Genomic DNA, 21432 nt, shown 5'->3' on the forward strand with positions numbered 1-21432 from the left:
TGATAGAAAAGTCTAATGACAACACTCACGTTCCATCTTGAATGCCATCATTAGGCCCATTTTTTGTCTGTAAAAGTCTGAAAAATGTCTAGAATTTGAAAAATGATCCAAGTGATTAATGCTTCATCTTGTATCACCTATCTTAATGTTAGGTGGAAGAAAACTAAATTGTCCCAGAATATAAGAATGCTTCAGGAAAAGATACTGGCAATCTAGATACAAATTAAATATTAGAAAAGGTACAAACAAAAAATGAACTGGTACAATTACACAGGCTAGTTAATTAGATGACTACAGTACCTGAATTATTTTATCTCCAGGCTGCAACAACTTAGACGCTGGTCCTTCTGGTTGCACTCTGGTTACAAATATACCCTTGAAACACAGAGGTGGAAAACATTTTTAACAACTTATATCATAAATATTGTGGTAGCATGAAACAGATGCAATTCAAAGCATCTCAATTTTCTATCCTAAGTAGAAGAGAATGAGATATTCTACAGATCTACTGGGTTTTTTGGCTGCCTTCCTTTTCTGATGTTAAATCCAGAACTGCCTTTAAAAGACTATCAAAGGGCAAATTCTGATCTGCCTTTGTTTAATTTGGCAGATGTACATGTCAAGATGAATTATTAACCACCAAAAATAAGGCTGTAGGCTTGTTCTATTTAAGAGGTTTCCTAATTGTAAACTCCATAATTCACTATCTCAAATCTGTTGACTGATATCTAGAACAGTGCAAGAAACAGCCAGAATAATCCTCTGTTTTCATGTGACCACAGTGGTTTCCTACCACCTTGATTTTCCATAATAATTTGTCCTCAGTTTTCTCCCATCACGCCCTGGAATTTAGTGGCTTGGGTTTGGGGGATATATATATTTTTTAACCTGGTAAAAACTAGGAAAAAAAAATTATCAGAATGATTGTAAGATGCATTAGTATAAAATACTCACATCATCTTCAGGTCTGAATGGATTCCCTCTACCACCAACTCCTCCTGATATACTAAATCCAAGTTCTGTATCCTTGTCAATTCTCACTCGAATCTAAATAGTTATAACCAAAGTTTGGACTGGATGAAAATTTGCATCCAAAGCTACCATAATGAAATTACTATTAAGGAATTAATCTGAACAAAAGCTTTAAAAAAAAACCCAAACCCTCAAAAACCCCCATTTATCACAAATCAAGAGCGTATTATATCTCATAGCATTAATTCAGAACAAGATTACAATATAACAGCATCTTGTATCATTGTACACAAGTTTTACTCCAATATTGCTATGATTATAATCACAGTAGTCCATGTGGGCTTTAAATTCAGAGATATTTAGATATTGTGTAAATGCATTTAATGCCCCCAGCAAATATACATGTTCATATGAAAGAACCCGTTCTTCCTATTTCTTTGCTACTTCTAGCTGAATTTTAAATATCAAACCTAGTTCCTATTTTCACTTTAAGTTCTACAGAGCCAAAATAATCTCTCCTTTCTCTTGACAGAAGAGTTGACTAGAAAACTTATTTTACACAAAAAGTGGATGTTTGCATTCTAGCACAGAAAAAACATAGCTCTCAGTATTTTCTCAAAAACCAAAACAATACAGAGGAAACATCCCATGTCCAAGAACAGAAAAAAAGTTGTCCACAATGAAAGATCCATTAAATTGCATAAGAATTTCTTACTCACATCTGTCTATCATAAATAAAACTGATAATTATCAGGCATGCATCAGATGCTCACACTGGTTTTTTATCCTGGTTTTTGTTTAGGGCTGCACATTTCTACATTTGCAGGTTTTTGAGCCATTCCTGCATAGCAATGAATAGATGCAAAGTACTCTAAGTTGTACTGCTACTTTGTATTTTTTTCAGTTACTACATTGTGGGAATACAATGGAAGATTGGCGAGGAGGATTTTAAACACACTCAAGCAACTTGCAGCTGGTGTGCTGAAAAACTTGACGGGTAGAATGTCTGTGCTTTGATAACACAAGCCTGTGAGAGACTCAGAACATCCTTGAGATTCTTGCCCTGCTGTGGGCAAAGTGGAAAAAGCAAAGCACAGTGGAAAAGTATGCCTGCAAAAATCCTGGATGTATACAAGTGAAAGCAGCAGGTTCAAGATCTTTTCCTTCTTTGCTTCTTTCTGACTAGCAAGGCCTGAGCTCCGCAGTGCCTGCGTCCCCGCTTGGGTGCCTCTGCCCGGGTGATGCTGCGGAGATCCCCCAGGTCACAAGGTAACGAGAATTTACTCTTTGCATTTCATCTGTGGTTTTGTGGTTGTTCCTGCGTCCTGCCTGTGTTGGCTCATGCACACATCAATAATTAGTTGGTGATCAATAAATGTAGTCAAGAAATAAATTTCTATCTCAGTATAAAGATGCAAGCCTAAGTTTCTGGTACATTCTGTTAAGAAACTACTGCATTTCTCTTTAAAAATGTTCACATTAAAAGGAAAAAGAGCTCAAAACAAGAAGGAATGTGTGAATTTCAGTAGTAGAACTGCACTGAGATAACACTGTCTTCTGCTGGAGATAAATTCCTATATGATTTCTGTCACCATCTGCAGAGAAACAGTAATAAGCAAAACCAATATAACAATTCACTGCCACTGACAGACAGATGTCATATTCAAGTTAGATTTTATCCTTACCTCTTGCTTTGCCAATTCATGGCTTTGTCTGAGGGAACACTGAGACTGGGTATAGGGATGATGATGGGCAACTTTCAACATCAGATAATCAATTAATTGTTCTCTAGATGGATGTCTTGCTACTGATGATGGAGGAGGAAGATGATGAACTTGGCTGTAGTTTGCCTGAGGTCTTTGAGGCTGGCACATTTGTCCATTTATCAAGGGTATCTGAATAAAATATGAATACTCAATGTCATACATTTTATAAGCAGCAAACCCTCAATTCCTCCTTTATTATTTCAATACTTCTCATGCTTGATTGCTTTTAATTCTAGGAACATTACTAAAACTATTCTTATGGATCATGTACAATTGCACTTAATTTTCATTATATTCATCAGCTCTGACCTCCTGAGAAAAAAGTCTGAAAAACAAAAACTCACTTTGAGTGCTAATCTACTAGAACAGACTAGACAAAGTCTTTGCTTTTAGCACTTGCTTCACTGAATTATCTCAATCATTATTTTCTGGCAGTGCAACTGGCAGTATTGACACTTGGTTGATCTCATTCTAGTTTGCACTTTTATTGCATAAAATTCAGAGATTTTTGTAACAATTCTCATTACACAAAAGAATCCCACACAGCTAACAGACAGAACTTATATGTTCTCTGAGCATCTTTTGGTGACTACTTCACAAGAAAACCTGAGCAAATTCACATTACAAGCTCAAGATTTTAATATGAAAACTGTAATGATATTTCCAATAAATGTTATTTTATTAAAACATGTGTCACTGATTTGATAGGTATAATGATGACAAACAGCAGTAAGGTACACAACTGTAAAGACATACAGTGCATTCAAACCACTTCACTAAGAACAATGCTGGAAATGACAATGTTTCTTACTGAAGCCTCAGAGTTACTGTTCAGCTCTGCAGTTCTGCATTGAGATGGGCAGCCTTTTCCCTCCTCACCCTTATGCCTCAGACTCTTACCCATCTGTATGATTCCCACATTCAAAAAATGCTACAGTCTTGAGTTACAGATTTTTCTGCCTACCACCATTATCCCACTAGTTATAGGATACAAGGATATTAAAATACTCTATTTCTCAATATTATAAATAACTGAAGTGTGCAAATTTCAACCTTTAACCATGCTATATGAATGGACACATATCAGAACCTATTCTGTTAAGATGAGCTTTTTATGCCAAAATGATTCTGAGAAATTGTAATGTGTGTGTATTTTTTTTAGGTTATTTACAGATCAGATGTATTAAATTTACATGATTTTCTACTGCCTTTTCTGAAAATCTAAAGCATGACAGAAAAACTATTTTTTGTTGCATTGCCAGAGGTAGAGTTTACATAGGCAACATGTATCAACAACCATGCAAATTCCCAATATCCAATGTCTGTAGAAATGCAACTGAAATTACTAAAGTTATAAAAAGAAAATCGATTTCTGCATCGTAATAACTTACTACAATGAAACTAAACGGATGCTTGTAAATCCTGCCTGTATAGATGGTCCTTAGAGATGAATACAGAATGTCACCTACAAATTCTAGTTTATCATCAGAATTTCATCACAACAGATTTCAAGTTTGTGCTTTAAAAGGTTTAATCAACTTCAATTTGCTTTCCTGAAAACATCTGTCGTATTCCAATTTCCACTTGCAATTTAGTCTTTTGCTGCAAATTTCTTCTTTCAAAGCCCCTGCTGAAGAAAAATGAAAACTATCCTCCTTCATATAGTTAACTATTTTGGCTTCTAAAAAGAGGATGCTATTTCAGTTACACCACCTTCAATACCTGGGTGAAAGTCAAATCCTGTTTTACATTTTAAAGAATCCCGAGTTCCAACTGCTATCCCAGCATATGCTTCTACAAATAATAATAAATATATCCTATCCATGGTGTCATGTAGATAATTACCTGCACAGCTATTTTCTTCATGCTGTCCAGAGGAATATCTTTGAGACTAAGTGTGGCAGATGAGTAATTCTGCTGTCCTGAAATGAATACCTCATCCTGGCATTGGTCTCCTGGACTAGAAGCCTGGGGATGCTTTAAACAGAATGAAGCAGTAAAGAAGAATAGCTTCATGTTATTCAAATTTAAAAATTCTCATAAGAAGCCCAGAATGAAACATTTTAAGGGCTTTATTGTTCTTTATCTTTTCTTATTAGCTAGTACATTGTTTATGTAGAAAAATCTTACTAGCCAAGATACCCCACCCATAAAATATTGCTGGATATTAACAAAAACTAGCAACTGCAGAGGTATATTTGATCACCAATACATTGATAAGAAAAGTCAACCAATGCTAAAGACTGCCTATTCAAGGATTCACATGGTTAAAAGAAATCTTCTGTTGACTTTATCCTGCTCACTGTGGATACCATAACATCACCCAGGATGCTCAGGGTTAAGGAATTGTTTCCTCATGTTTTCTTACAAACTAAAATACTGTTTTCCTTGAATGCCTAAAGTATCTTACAGTACAGTTTATATCATCAGAATTTCTTTGGGGGAGGAAAAAGAATAAAATTTTGTTCAAACCTTTATCAACCTAGGTTAAATTCAGAATGGTAATCTCTTGTTCACATATGTACAATGAAACCAGACAGTTTTACATATGTTCAACCATCTATAAAAGCCAATTAGAAAACTCAACTTCATGACATTAAATTGAAAAGCCTTGCAATAAGGTTAAAGCATATGAAGTGAAGGTAAAGTCTTTGATTTAATGCCTATAAAAAAAATCCAGTACACAAATTATATTCTTTTTATTAAAAGCATTGTCCATCTATAAAAGGATAACTATCAATTTAAGGACACCTCTCACAGTTTATTCTTTCCCCTTCTATATATCTCAATAGTCTCCTGTAGGTACTCACTCGGACAATGTGCACACCAGAACCTCTTCTGTCTGCAACACTCAAGGCAACACTACCTTGGCTGCCATGCAGATCCCTAGAGCTGCCATAGTGAAAGCTGCTAACTGCAGCATAATTGGAATTAAAGGACCTAGACAGCATGCTCTGAATAAAGAGGGGACAGATTTAACACAGATTAGTGCAGCATGCATAAACCACAAGGCATGTTATACATAGACTAATACAAACATATTCCATTGTCATGCAAGATAAAAAACATGCAAGAACAGTGCCACTGTGATGTACAAAACAACTCAGTGACCCCTATTTACCTTTATTTACTGTAAATCAGCATGCAATCAGTAGTTTACATGCAGAATTACATGTAAATAAAGTCATTCAAATGTTTATGTATCTGGAAAAACAACAAAGGTGCACAGCTTATGAAATTTTCTAGGTTTTCATTAAATTTGCAATATATAAAATATGTTGTAGGAAGAGAAGCTGGCAGTCAAGATACCTGTGGAAAACCATCTAATTACCAGTTATTATTTTGTCTTATTTTTTCCCCCCTATTACTGGCACAGTACAAAGAAAAATTTACACAGACAGAGATTTGACTGTTTGACTGGGTTTTCTTGCTATTGCAATGCTGTCAGCATCCACAATGCATTCCAATAACACTTAATTCAAGAATGTGAACCAGCCTCATATAAAGAAAAAGAGGCTGGTAAGAAACCTTGGAGTCCATCCCTGTGCCACTATAGGCAAACGGGTAACATGAGCTCAAGGACAGAAGCAGCAGCTGTTTGATTTTTGAGGTTCATTTACCTTGCAAACCTGACCTCTGCAATATTGGCAAGGGTAATATAGAAAGCAGTAGACATTACTGTCTTGCTACCATGGACTTTTGTAGTTATAAGAACAAAGCAAAATAAAAAGACTGCACAAAAGAAGAAAAGGAAAATGCCCCCATGTGCCACCTGAGAAATGAAACAAACCTATTTTAAAACAGTGACAAAACCCCATGAAAAAATATGATCATGCTCCTCAGACGCTCTGGTAGCACAATCATTTGAAACCCCCTTGGGAAATAAGTGTTTACTGACAATACTTGGCTTTTCTTGGCCAAGGCTCTTGGATAACCTCTCACTCAATGGCACAGTGAGCTTTCTTCATGCTCCTCTTCTACACCTATCCTGTTCTCTAGTCAATGTATTTTTCAAGCTTCCAGACAAGTCTCTAGAAGTTTCTCCCCTCTTGGGAGGGAAAAATTGTACTGTCATTCAAGTCTCTCTTTACTAAACATTCTATCTGAACTTATTGATCTTTTAGGTTTCAGTCCAAACACCCAGATGAAACTGCTAAAGCCAGTTTTCTTTAGCTCCTTAGTGTCTCAAAGCATCTTCCTACAACTCTTCTCAAAATATTCTATATAATTAGCCAGGTGGCCTTTTCCCCACTTGTACAAAAGCAAGTCCCTGAAGTCTTCTTACAGGAACCTCCTCTCAAAGGCTCCTATATCTCTACATCTTCTGTAAATGGCAAAAAGACAAATAAAAATATAAGGAAAGCATGATGAGACTAGAAAGTTGTCTTCTGAAAGTGTCTCTAGCAGACCATTTTACTATAAAGATCCCTAGATCCATTAGATCCACTCTTCACTTAGAAGGACCCAAAGAGATGATCAATAGTGACAGTCTAAGGTAGATCTGCAATAGGAGGTAGAACTTTCCTACAATTTGCAAAGGCACGAACTTGTCCATCAGGAATTAAGATTTCAGTTAACTCAGATTAGTGAGCTTCAAGGTGATTACACAGCCTGAGAATAGTTTTATTCAAGGGTTTATAAAATCTCCTTTCTTGGTAGAGACTTTTTACAAAGTACAAAAACTGATTGTACAATTGATGTAGGGAAGACATGAGAAGTACTGCAAACACCATTTTTCTCCCTCACTACATTGGGCACAGTGTCTCAACACTAAATTAGAAGGAACCCACAAGTACAAACTGTACAGAACAAATACTATTTTAAATTACATGGGGTTGTAAGAAAGCTTTAGTTTAACGCAAGAAGATATTCCCAGTGACAGATCTATGAAGTATTCTTCCTCTACCTATTTTTAGCTGCAAAGAGAGAAACTGAGGCATTTGGAAAGTGAATGACATATCCCTCTTAATTTTGCTTCTCAACATAAGCATGATGAAGGTTGCACATTTCATAGGAAGATTTCTAAAGATTACTGCACCAACCAGAGAAGACACATCCAGAAGCATGAATATCCAGATGCCACAAAACCCCCTTAATTTTAACTCCAATTTATTAAAAATAAATTAAACATAGAATAAATGTATGGTCTAAACTTCAGATTAAATATGAATGTGAATTCCAAGTACCAACTGCATTCTCTATCTGATTTGCTACAGTGTCTTAGGACATAATGGCCTGCAAAATAATAATTCAAATATTTGAGGCTTAAGAAATCTCATTTCAGCTACTCTAATATACACTAACCAATATACATGCCATGTTCCATTATATTTTTGTGAAAGTTTACTAGAAATCAGTTATTCAACCATGAAGAACACATATTAAAAGCTACAATATATCAAGAAAAAATGGCTATGTATAAAGTAAAAAAGTATTCAGCATATAAATCAGGATTTGTAGTAAAAATCAGCCTCTGAAGGAATCAGTTTAGATGCAGACAGCTAGTAGCATAGTTTTGGGGTTTATTTACATTCTTTTTGAATGCTAAGAATCAGAACATATTCTCTATTTTGCAGCTTACAAGAGAATTAACAATTTCAGATTTCAAATTGGTATCTTTTGGGAATTGAAGTGCCTTAATGCATTTACTTAGGTGCAAGACAATAGTTGAATTTACCTAGAAGAATTTCTATTGGATAATACTGTCGTAATTTTAAGACTGGCTGAAGTCTCTCATAGCAATCCATTAAATTTTGGTATAGAAAGGAACTGATAAAATTCAAATATCTGCAGGGAACAAGACTCTACATTCTACTTATCTTAGAATAGCCTTAACTGGTAACTTAATTTCTAAGCTTAAGTATTAGCCTTTTAAAAAATTTATAGTACTTAGAATCAATTGCCAGCTAAAGGTGGACATAAATAATTCTTTGAGGCTATATAAAATGTCTAGAAATCCTTTCACTTTTCATTCTCATGTTGACTATCTAAAAGTCTTTAGTTAAATTTGATAGGAAAAAGGTTTGCTCAAAGTATTCTGGAACACTTGAAATGCTTAAAATTGATGCTTAAAGCCTTTCTGAATAAAAGCACACAAGCTAAATAAAACAACCTTTGTTTGAAATCTTATAGAATTCTAGTAAGATACCAGTTTATCCCCAAAGAAGAAAAACTTAAACATTATGAAACTATTCTCCTTCAGTCATGAGGGAAAAAATAAATTATTGGGTTTCTGATCCTGAAAAAAAAGTATCTTCAGTAAGTGACAGCATTCCTATTAAAGGGTTACACATGGAGAATTACATATAATTTAAAATCTACAGTCATAAAACGTTTGCAGGATCAGAACATTTGTTGTTTTCATTCAAAATGCACAAGAATTTTATTCCTTTTCAGGTGTGATGTATTGATTTCTAAACTCCACAAACTATCATTACACTGATATCAACACATTGATTGTTCAGTAGCCCATTAAAAATGAAGAAACAAAATAAAACTGAAATAAAAAATTAAAACTGACAGCTACTAAATGGATAGCATTCCTGTAATTTATCAGTGTCAAAATATTCTTCAGACTATGATCTTACAAACATGTAAGCACTTAATTTTATGTGTGCACAGACCCACTAAAGTTACTTCCCTTGATGTATTTAAACAAGCTTATCTTGGAAAGAATCTGAGGCCATACCAATTAAAATATTTTTCTAAATTAGGTATGTAGAGGAAAAAAACCTCAGGAAAAAAATTTAAACTTTTAATTAAAACTGCAATTCTATATAAACACTTGGACTTTTTTTTAAATAAGGCACCATACACTGGCAATTTTGGGAATAAAACCACCTATTTTAATTTCTGAAATGCAAAGTAGGAATCTAGCTTTATGACCTCTTCTCTGAAAGCTCTGCCATTCTAGATAAATAGTAGATACACAGTAAATAAAAGATAGAGCAATTAATTCCAGATGAAATTAGAATTGAAAGGAAACACACACCCAATGAACTCCCAAGGGATCCACAACAACAAAAAAAAGAAAAAATACATATGTAAGGAAAGAACAGAATCAGGCACAGCAGCTGTTTCTGCCCACTTAGCACAGAAATATAATAGATATTTGCAGACAATCATTGCAGATATTTATTATTGCAGTTTATGGATGAGAAATTCTTCTACCACACAAAATGTGTGTGACTAGTGTTTTACACAGGCAGTATTAGTTTAAATTTATAAATCAAAACTTTCAACAAGACTACTATAGAACACTACTGTGACAAATCTGGTAGTAAAATTGGCAAGTCACACTCCAAAAGAAAATATGTTGAAAAACATTACTGTTCTTAAAAACTCACCTGTACACTAAATAAGGTTGGGAGGTGGGGCAGAATTGATTGCATACTTTCCAACAGCTTACATATATAACCACTAGAGAGCAGCTTGACATTTAAAGAAGCCCTTTTCTCTGTCCCACAATAAAATATACTTTGTATCAGGTAAGCAAATAGCTTCTCCTGAATATATGCAAAATTTCTATTTACAAATAGTCTCATGAACTGTTTTCACCTTCCTTAAACCAGATGGATAATTTCAGTTGATCGGAGTATGTCCCCTTACATCTTGTCAAAGGTTACAAATGCTGGTTACTTGGCTGGAATCCATTGTTAACAATGTTTGATGGACTTAAAACTATCCTGTATCTCTCCTCATGCAAATTAAGCTCTTGAAAGTTTTTTTTCCCGCCTGTATCAGGTAAAAAGGGCTAATAAAACCCCCAAGAACTAGCTTTTCCAATTTTGGGCAATAAGCAGACAATGTTTATTTAAGTGGGTTCACCACCACCCCAGCCCCCCAGTTACTAAATTTTGTAAAAACAAACAAGTACTTCAGGAATTTCACCAAAAAACCCCCAAACAACACTACACACTCTTTCCTAAGAAGCACAGCACAGAAATAATAAACGTGATTAAATTAACAGACTTTGAAGAGTCACAGCAAAGGTAATACTATTAACCTATACTGTTATGTATAACCACAGGCAAGAAGATATGAATTAAGTATTCCTCATAAGGCTGAATGTTGCGTACCTGCTTTTGTCAGTGCTGTATCTTATGCTTTAAAAAAAAGAATTGCCATTTTAAATCCATGAAAGCTTTGTCAAAGCAATTTCCAAACACTTGTTCCTTAAACAAGTTCTGCAATTACTGAAATTTTTTTTCAGACTTCAAAAATTTTCAGAAGTCTGGTTTATAGATTAAGCCCCCCCAGCTAATCTTTAATTACAAACAGAAATATCTGAAACCATTATTTTAAAAGAACAAAGAAATATCCAGTGAATCCCTAAATTCTCCACATTATCATATTTGCAGCTGCCATATAAGATCATATTTACATTTTTTGCAGTTCAGAATTTTTTTAAAAGGTCAGTCATATCCCAGAGAATATAAAGTAGAAAATTAGATACACATTCACTTTTAAACCCATAAATAAGTCCCAGATTGCTAAGTAAAAGCTACTTTAAAACTCTTCAAGGTCAGAACAAAAGAAATACACACATATAAAGCAGACTTCTAAAGATCTGTTAAATTAGATGCACAGCTAAGAACTCAAGAACAGCTATTCCATATCATTCTAGTAGGAAACAAAAATTAAAATTTACATATAAAGCATGAAAGAAAGTATGAACATATATAGAAGGCCTCAAGTCAGACAATCAATTTCACTGCAGTTAAGGTGACTACACTACAGTAACTGAACAGATCTTACTGGTGTATTAAACATTATTCCTAACATCAGATGTAGATAATATAAGAAGGAGCTATAAACAAATTGCATTAGCAGTATGCTGAAGATGTGTTTCCCTCTCCATTCAAGTATTGCTGGGATTTTAGCTTCTCTATTGTTTCATGTGAGATTTGATATGTCCATTCAGAAGAATGGAAGATCAAAGAATGCACTATTAGGGTTGGAACATAGTGAGGTTTATGATTGTCTCATGAGAAAAAGGGTCTCCACACTACAGCACAGTACTGTGAAAGTCTTAAAATATTTTGTTGTACCTGACTCAGAAAAAACATAGTTAAAAGTAATTTTTTTCAACTATCTCCAATTAAATTTCTTTAGCTTTCAAGGATATCAAGGACAACAAGAAAAGCTTCTATAGGTACTTTGGTGATAAGGGGAAGACTAGGGAAAATGTGGGCCCTCTCCAGAAGGAAACGGGACACCTGGTTACCTGGGATAGGGAGAAGGCTGAGGTACTCAGTGACTTTTTTGCCTCAGTCTTCATCAGCAAGTGCTCCAGCCACACTGCCCATAGACACAGGAGGCAAAGGCGGGAACGAAGAACTGCCCACTATAGGAGAAGATCAGGTTTGAGACCTCCTAAAGAATATGAAGGTGCACAAGTCCATGGGACCTGATGAGTTGCATCCACGGGTCCTGAGGGAACTGGAGGATGAAGTGGCTCAGCCACTAGCCATCAGATTTGAGAAATCCAGTGAAATTCCTGCTGACTGGGAAAGGGGAACCATAACCCCTATTTTTAACAAGGGAAAAAGGGAAAAAAAGGAAGACCCGGGGAACTACAGGCCAGTCAGTCTCACCTCTGTGCCCAGCGAGATCATGAAGCGGATCCTCCAGGAAACTCTGCAAGGGCACATGGAAAATAAGGAGGTGACTGGTGACAGCCAACATGGCTTCACTAAGGGCAAATCCTGCCTGGCAGATTTGGTGGCCTTCTACGATGGGGTTACAGCGCTGGTGGATAAGGGAAGAGCAACTGACATCATCTACCTGGACTTGTACAAAGCATCTGACACTGTCCTGCACGACATCCTTGTCTCTGAATTGGAGAGACATGGATTTGACAGATGGACCACTCGGTGGATCAGGAATTGGCTCAATGGTCACACTCAAAGAGTTGCGGTCAATGGCTCCATGTCCAAGTGCAGAGCAGTGACAAGTGGTGTCCTCAGGGGTCAGTATTGGGATCAGTTTAACATCTTTGTTGGGGACATGGACAGTGGGATCGAGGCACCCTCAGCAAGTTCCCCGCCGACACCGAGCTGTGTGCTGCGGTAACACGCTGGAGGGAAGGGATGTGCCATCCAGAGGGACCTGGGCAGGCTGGAGAGGGGGGAAAGGGCAAACCTCATGGAGTTCAACAAGGCCAAGGGCAAGGTCCTGCCCATGGGTCAGGGCAATCCCAAGCACAAACCCAGGCTGGGCAAGGGGTGGTTGGAGAGCAGCCCCAAGGAGAAGGACTTGGGGGGGGGTTGGGGGGTGGAAAACTGCCTGTGAGCCAGCAATGTGCACTCACAGCCCAGACAGCCACCCATGTGCTGGGCTGCACCCAGAGCAGTGTGGGCAGTAGGGCGAGGGGGGGGATTCTCCCCCTCTGCTCCGCTCTCATGAGACCTCACCTGGAGTACTGTGTTCAGTTCAACTCTGGGGCCCCCAGCATAAGAAAGACATGGACCTGCTTGAGCAGGTCCAGAGGAGGCCATGAAGATGCTCGGGGGGCTGGAGCACCCCCCTGTGAGGACAGGCTGAGAGAGTTGGGGGGGTTCAGCTGGAGAAGAGAAGGCTCTGGGGAGACCTTAGAGCGGCCTCCCAGGACTTAAAGGGGTTACAGGAAAGGCGGCGAGGGTCTTTTTACAAGGGCATGCAGTGATAGGACAAGGGGTAATGGTCTAAAACTGACAGAGGGAAGATTTAGATGAGATCTAAGGAAGAAATTCTTCCCTGTGAGGGTGGTGAGGCCCTGGCACAGGTTGCCCAGAGAAGCTGTGGCTGCCCCCTCCCTGGAAGGGTTCAAGGCCAGGTTGGACGGGGCTTTGGGCAACCTGGGCTAGTGGAAGGTGGCCCTGCCCAGGGCAGGGGGGGTGGGATTGGATGGGCTTTAAGGTCCCTCCTCAACCAAACCATTCTACAATTTGTGATTCTATGATTCTATGATATCAAAGTATTTAGCATAATAATCACAAAACAAACTATGTTCTTTCAAAAGAAAAAGAAAATCCATATAGCTTGTATAATCAAAGTGTATTTTGGCTGCTTTACTTCCCCTCCAAGAAAACAGGATCGGGTAATGACATTATGCCCAATATTTAGTGATATTTTAAATTGGTTTAGCTGGACAGCATAGATTATACTCTTCCAGTCTCAAATTCTTTGAAGATACATTAATTGTTCAGCTCTACACATCAACTCAAATTCTTGATAACATTTATCGTACATAAAGAATCCTTTTCATCATCTCTAGTTACATCAAAACCTCCTGCGATTTCCTGAAATGAACAAGATTAAGTGTTCTCATCTCACTGTACTAAATATTCATCCTACAATCTGTCAAATATCCAACTTCAAAAGACAACTGGCTTGGAGGCAAATATATGTTAATTATGGCTTTTGAATTCTTTAGGAACTGAAGCTGTAGATCTATACTTCCAAATAGATTTTACTGATTTTCTTTTCCTTGTTCTTAAAGTGGAGAAATAGGGAAAAAAGGCAAACCAGAAAGATCAAGAAGTGTAAAGGAATATTTTAGTATAATATGAATACAATGCTACAACAACAATAAAAATTACCTGGCCTAAAAGAGCTGGCCTTGCAGTCCAGCAGGTCAATATGACATTATTTAATGTATTCTAAAGTAAGAAGCTGGGAAGTATGATGTAAAAACAACAGGGACGTTTTTTTAATTCGTTTGGGGGAAAAGTTCATTTACAATCTACCATTTGACTGTTTCTCACATATTCAGCACAAACATGTTTATCCTTTTTAAGTCAGTATCAGAAATACATTTTCTCTGGTAATTAAGAGCAGTTCAAAACACAGAATATTTAACTTATTCCATATCCAGATAACAGAAAGGTAGAAAAATTTAAAAATTATTATTTTTACCTTTTCTAGCTTTTTAGCCTCAATGTGTTGCAGCACCTGTTCCCTCCAGTCATGAGGAACTTTACTTTTTCCTGAAGGATCTAATAAAGAGTGGTCAGAGTTGACCCTTGGGTTTGATCTCTTTGAAGGGCTAGTCCATGAGTAATTAAAGTCACTAACTGACATAGTTCTTTCTGGTATTTCATTCACCAATGGCCGAGCACTCTGTGGTCGGGGTACATTCGGACCATCAATGCTATATGTCCTGGCAGAAAGAGGTCTCTGCTGCCCAGACATTACTGGTAGAGCTCTTCCCACTGAATGCAAGTCTCTGTATGTTAAATAGTCCCCTTCAGGAACCTGTGCCTGCCTTGAAGGTCCAATATCCCCAACATTTATAGAAGCGGTAGAGGATACACTGCTCTGCCTTTGAAGAGTGTGTCTGGTTACTCCTGGGAGCAGTCCATCATTTGGTGTAATAGCCCATACATCTATGTATCTCCCAGCCATCTGTTGTTGAGTGTTATACACAGTGCTGGCTCGGATATTGTTAAGATTGGATAAATTCATATTGGCAGAATGCCTTACATAGCTGGCGATTTCTGTACTGTCAGACCTAAGCAGACGTGAAGGAGGTAAGCTGCCTTGTTCTACTTGGGTGTTTTGTTTCTGGGGTCGCAAGGTGTCTTTCATTGTTGCACTGCTCTTGTACTGAATATTATACTGGGGAGTGCAGAACATCTGTGCACCACTCGTCACTGATCCTCTTACTTCAGGATTGTGATTTGAGTCAAACTTGAACACAGATTTTGTAGAAGATACTAAATCAGATGACAACAATGGCCTAGGAAAAACCTGCAAAGGCTGATCATACAGAAGAGTAGCAGATTTACTTTGGACTATGATTTTTCCATCTGCACTACCAGATGCTGATTTTACCACTGAGTTTGGCTGTTGAGATCCATTCTCATTGACAATATTGTAGATTTTCAGACCAGTGTCCATACTGGTGATGCTGTGAGATTTCATCACAGGACCACTTCTCTGTGGGGACAAATCTTCAGTGCTCCTTGAAACAGACAGCTCAGCAGAAGAATCACCATTAACTACACTGCTTCTCATCAGTTTGCCTTTACTGGGAGACTGTACTGCTTCCTCAGGATGTCCATTTACTTTATTTATAGGATATTTATTTCCATTTTCCAAGTACTCACTTTCTTCTTTCATATTGCTATTCAAAAAGTCCTTTACTGAAACTATTTCCTGTGTTTGTAACCTTTCTACAGGAACTGGCACTGCCTCTTTGCTAACCAGTTTATTCATATTCATGTTTATTTGGTCTGATTTGTGAGACTCCTCCATAGGAGTGCTTAGATCAACACCTTTTCTTATCAGGCCTAATCTTTCCTCAATGCTTAATTCATATTCAGACAAATTTGTAACCTTCACTTTCACATTTATTTTTTCTTCTACTGTAATGCTCAATTCACCTCCATTTTGCAAAAGATTATCCAAATTTTCATCTTCGCTCCTGAAAAAAAAGATGGCTCTTAAAAGAAATTCCAAAAGGAACCAACATATTCCTTTAAGAACTGTTTTAGATAAATTATTCATTAACATGTAACACACAGCCATGCTGTATACACAATACAGGACAAAGACCAATATACAACCAAATTTATGATTTGCTATCTTACCATTACAAAAATATATTATACAGAGGGCTCATTTTGGAAACTTGTTTGTGTCATCAATTATGTGAGCATATTCTAATTTCAGAAGTTTTATTAAATTCAACAGGAATTATTAAAGACAGTTTAAAAGTGTCAAAAAGTGCGAAAACGACAATAACTCAATTTTTTTTATCAAATACTTGCAAGTTCCATGACAATTTTGGATAAATGTTTGTTTCTATTGGCAAATTTAAAGAAAAAAAAAATCCAAAAAACCCCACAAAAGGCACCTTTTAACTAGAAGCACAAAAAGAGAAACAACCTGTAAGTCCATTCTTTATAAGTTTCTAAATGTTTTTTATAATTAAATTTATCTTCAACATTATGCAAATAAAAACACAGAGCTTTTAAAATGGTGCCTTGAAAGTATTTTGCAGGGATAACAATTAAGGACAAAATTATTATACCATATTAATAGAACAGATGGGAAACATGTCTTATATACTAAAATTGGCCTCTGAATTTTATTGTCCTCCTGTTTTTTTGTTGATTTTGGGTTTGGTGGTTGGTTTTTTTCGGTTTTTGTTTGGGTTTGTTTTGGGTTTTGGTTTTTTTTAAAAAGATAACTACTCCATTATTTAACGTTATTTTAAAACATCAAAATTTAAATTATTTCATGAATGATAAAGGAATCATTAATGAATGAAAAGGAATGGACATGTAATATGAAAGATTAAGTAACACTTTTCTATTATATTTGCTCAGTGGTATACAGTATTTTACAAACCTGATCTTGGATAAAACAGCAGCATGTATTTCTTTGTCTGGAGAACAGAGAGAAATATCTTGGCTACTATCAGTATTTAAGGAAACAGAATCCGACAATCGAGAAGGAGAGGAACAGTTGCTGTTATTTTGATTGCTATTGTGGATAGCTTCGTCTGATAAGGAATCATCATCTTTTGAATTATCTGAAATAAAAATTTGCCAATTTAATTAAATGGCTATTAATACAGATGTCTGTAACATGTGCACGTTACAGTGTTTAGAAATTGTATCTTGTTCTTCAGTAATACTTATTACTAGAAATTAACATATAAGCTAACACCTTTGCAAACCTTGTATAAACTTACAAAAGATTGTTGTCAATAGTTCCTATTTTTAAAATATTTGTCTCAATGTAAACAGCCCTCAGCTGTTAATAAAATTTAACTTGTTGCTTTATTCCAAGTTTCCTTGACATAAGCTAGTGCACTACAATATGTATTATTTCCCAAAAATATCTATCAAATCTTATTTCTGTTTTTGCAATGAGTCCAAAGTTTTGAACTACATGAGTCTATTGGCCCTTATGAATATGAAGTACACTGCTTCACATTCAGGATTTTGAAAGTGTACACAGTTCCTGCTTTTGAACATTCTGTCACTGTTAAATAGCTATTTATTAGACCAAACAGTCTGGAAAGACCTAGACCACTGGATGAGCTCTATATAGTTTTATAAATGTAAAAAACAGGAAAGAAAAATATTCTTCTGCAGAGTTGGAACCAATACATTCCCATGCTTTGCAGATCACTAAGGACAACATTTTCATTTACACCTGTGCACACTGATTCTTGCATAATGCATGCATACTTACATCCTACATCCATATAAAAAAATCATTTATCTATGGGACTTCAAGCCAGCCATGATTCTGACATGGGCAAACATAAGTGTACAAACAAATACACTTAAATTTTTACTTCAAGACAGTTACAGGTGCCAAAAGCATAAATTTTGTGAAACTAAATTCTATCTCCAGAGACAAGAAAGAAGTTTTGACTTAGTAATTTAGCCAGGCATAAAAACCTAAATATGGCATTGATAAACATCAGTCTTTTCACCTGCATGTAATCCTCAGGAGACTCTTCTTGCTACCTCTGTGTGGTTTTCCTTCATCTTCACTAAACCTTACCCTTTTACATATAATGGGCAGAAAAGTCTTTTGTCCTGGAAAGTACTGGACTATATCATATGAAGCAAAATACAATTTGCTCTTCAACTGTTAAATTTTGTTTTCTCTGAATCTTAGGTCATTCCTTACTCTCAAGGAAATGGTTACCCAGAATGAAATTATCTTTCAGAGGATATAAAACTTAGTTAATAAAACCAATGTTCTGAAGTTTCCTGTGAGAGGAAAGAAGAAAAAATAAGAGTAAAGTGACCCTGGAGAAGGAGTTGCCACAAGAGAAGTTTATTCTTAAACCTTATGAAGAGAACATGGCTTCTCTGAGAAATTTAAGCAAGTGATATTGCTGCCAAAAGCAGCAATAGTCCACAAAATTGGGGGGAAATATGGAATATTTCCAAGGCAAATACCATTTTCTGCAATCCTTTTCTTAAATATATCAAGAGTGTGTTCAAGCTAATGGTCCCCCAAAACACAAGCATTGGTTTTCCCCCTCTGCTTTTCAACTAATGACAAGAATCAAGAAAATGAGGATGTGAACACAGCTTTCTCTACCACACACTCAAGTATAAGATAATGCAGAATTTTTTTCTGTTTTCATTACTTAACTAGAGAATTGATCATCTTTCTTAAAACACAAAAATCTACTTTTACATAATTCAATTGGGAAAAAAGTAGGCATTTTGAGTCATGAAATTATCAGAATCGCACACCACTTCTATTGGGTTTTTTTATGGTATCTAACCTTTTTTGTTATTGCTAAGAGCTACCACTTTTGGTTGACTTATGGAGGCTTCTATCAGTGGTGGTCGCATTTCTGCCATTTTCATCTCTTCATCAGAGGAGAGTTCTTCTGATTCCTGCTAAAGGAAAACCAGCTTTATTATGCTGTGCATTTTTTAAAAGTGCTTAAAAGGTTAAGTAAATGCTATCTAAACTGTCACCCACTGTACAATAAAAAAAGATTAACAAGCAACATAGCATAGGCATAACATAGGAGCTGTGTAGTACATTTGTAGTGCAAGTCAACTGAATTTAGTAATATTTGCCACTGAATTATCTTTAAGAAGCAGCATAAGCAGACTTGCATTGTCACTGATGACCAGTCAAACCGGTACTAACTTCAACTGCAAGAACCTACTTAGAGCAAGCAGATGCAGCTGCTGTTCTACCACTGGAGAGAACTTCCAGTTGAGTGCAAGTCAAAGTTATCACTGAACCAGCAAGCACTCCAGACTGACTAGCTAGGTACTGGTTTTGCAGAAAAGAGCTCAAACTGAAAATGCTATGGAGTAGCGTTACCAAGACAGTCTTAGGAATGGAGAGCTTTGGTGTGAGAAAAGACTGAATGACCTTGGCTTGCCTAGTCTAGCAAAAAGAGCAAGTGTAGCTTGGGTTGATACCTTTAAGTTTACATTGGGAGTAAATTCCAAAAGGAACAGAAGTTCAAGAACAAGAGCAGAGGAATAAAGCGATGCTGAATACATTTCAGCTAGAAATCACTACTTCCTAACTATAAAATGGAGCTCAGTGCATTTATGAAAGAGATTAACTGACAAAGCTGCTGCAAGAGCAGCCATGTGATGAATTCAGTATCCTACTACCAGGCCTATACCCCTCTATCATCTTCAAAACCCAATTGTTTTCAGTAATATTTTGAAGGGAAAAAGCCTTCTTTCCCTAAAGTATAAACTTCTTTCTGGTAAGCACGCTTCCTCTTTCAAATGCTACAAAAATCTATGCCACTGTACTGGGTGTGGCTGAGCCGGAATTGGTTTTCCCCTGTAGCAGCCCCCATGGTGCTGTGGTTTATGTTGGGAGCTGGCAGGGTGTTGATAGCACCCTGGTGGTGTGGCTACTGCTGAGTGGTGCTTACACAGCACCAAGGCTCTTTCCAACATTTCCCCCCCTCCCACAGTGGGACGGGGTGGGCAAGATCTTGGGAGGGGACACAACCAGGACAGCTGACCCCAACTGACCAAAGGGATGTTCCAGACCATCTGACGGCTGCTCAGTATAAAGCTGGGAGAAAGGAGGAAGGGGGTGGGGTCACCCTTGGTCCTCCGAGGCAACCCCTCCGCGTATGGGAGCCCTGCTTCCTGAGAAGGCCCGACATCGCCTGTTCATGGGAAGTAGAGAATAAATCTGTTTGCTTTTTTTTGCTTCCGCGCGCGGACCTTTGCTTCGCTTTGCTTATATTGAAACTCCTTTTGTTTTACCCACAAGGGTCGTTCTTTTTTTCCTATCTTATTTTCTTTCCCCTCTTTGCCCTGTTGAGAAAAAAAGGGGAAGGGGGGGAAGTGATAGAGCGACTTGGTGGGTACCTGGCATTTAGCCAAGGTCAAACCACCACAGTTTTTTGGCGCCCAACGTGGGGTGGGACAACAGCAGTTTTATATTAATTGTGCTATAGCTATAGCAGTTAGTAAGAGACAAGCTCTTGTGCTGGTCACGGGTTTGTTGATTGCGCTGCTTATCTTTATTTTGCTAAGCTCGGGAACATGCTGGAAGAAATTGGGAACATCATGAGTGGTTTTATTCTGCAGGCTCCCGAAGTACTTATTAATCCTTACGTTAGCTCTTTGATACTGTTCATTAATGCTATTCGCCTATTGTGGGCTGTGTGGAGCTCGGTAGGTTTTTGGTGTAAGAGAAGGCAAATTTTGGGTGAGACAATACCAAAATGTGCCCTGAGGCGGCCTGTCCCTGGGTGGCAGGGGGAGTGGAAGGATTTGGGCAGATTCCCAGGACGGTTATCACCTCCTGTAGCCTGGGATCTTACCCCTGAACAGGCAAGCAACCCCGCAAAATTGACACAACACCTGATAGAAGGGTGCCTTGTCTATCCCAGTGAACATCAGCAACTCCCAGCGCTGTACTGGGGCCTGGCCTGTGCTTATCGAGCTGCAGTTCAGTGCTCTCAAAGGACTGTGGTGGAGATGGGAACTCAAACAAAAACAACAACAGCAGAGATTGCCCCAGTAGTAAAAAAGAAACAGTGGACAAGGAGAACAACAGGGCCATACCCTCGATTAATAAGGGATGAGAAAGAGGAGAAAGAAGCGGGTCCTTCAGCAAAGGGGTCAGAAGAGGGAATAACAGAGCTCAAACAGGAGGCAGAAACTACCCGGTCCCTGACATCATCAGAACTGCGAGATCTGCGGAAAGACTATCGCCGCCAGCCGGGTGAGCG

The 21432-nt window shown here is 37.4% G+C and overlaps 1 protein-coding gene across 47 annotated transcripts in view; it reads right to left on the bottom strand.

The window, feature by feature from the left end:
* LOC141917561 (erbin-like) overlaps positions 1–21432 on the bottom strand; it is a 149086-nt gene that overhangs the window by 7449 nt on the left and 120205 nt on the right. For 35 of the 47 annotated variants that reach the window (XR_012621348.1, XR_012621344.1, XR_012621334.1 and 32 more), the window contains 8 exons: positions 18985–19102; positions 17076–17259; positions 14637–16146; positions 5549–5692; positions 4584–4715; positions 2658–2867; positions 955–1047; positions 301–375 (listed from right to left, as the gene is read on the bottom strand). Coding sequence is in view for 6 of the 47 variants with exons in the window: in XM_074810838.1 (XP_074666939.1) it covers positions 301–375; positions 955–1047; positions 2658–2867; positions 4584–4715; positions 5549–5692; positions 14637–16146; positions 17076–17259; positions 18985–19102 (2466 nt within the window). In the remaining 41 variants the exon portion in view is untranslated. The other 12 variants (XR_012621337.1, XM_074810846.1, XR_012621351.1 and 9 more) reach the window with 8 other exon arrangements.

The sequence above is a fragment of the Strix aluco genome, chromosome W (assembly GCF_031877795.1).
Source record: "Strix aluco isolate bStrAlu1 chromosome W, bStrAlu1.hap1, whole genome shotgun sequence".
Taxonomy (NCBI): Eukaryota; Metazoa; Chordata; class Aves; order Strigiformes; family Strigidae; genus Strix; species Strix aluco.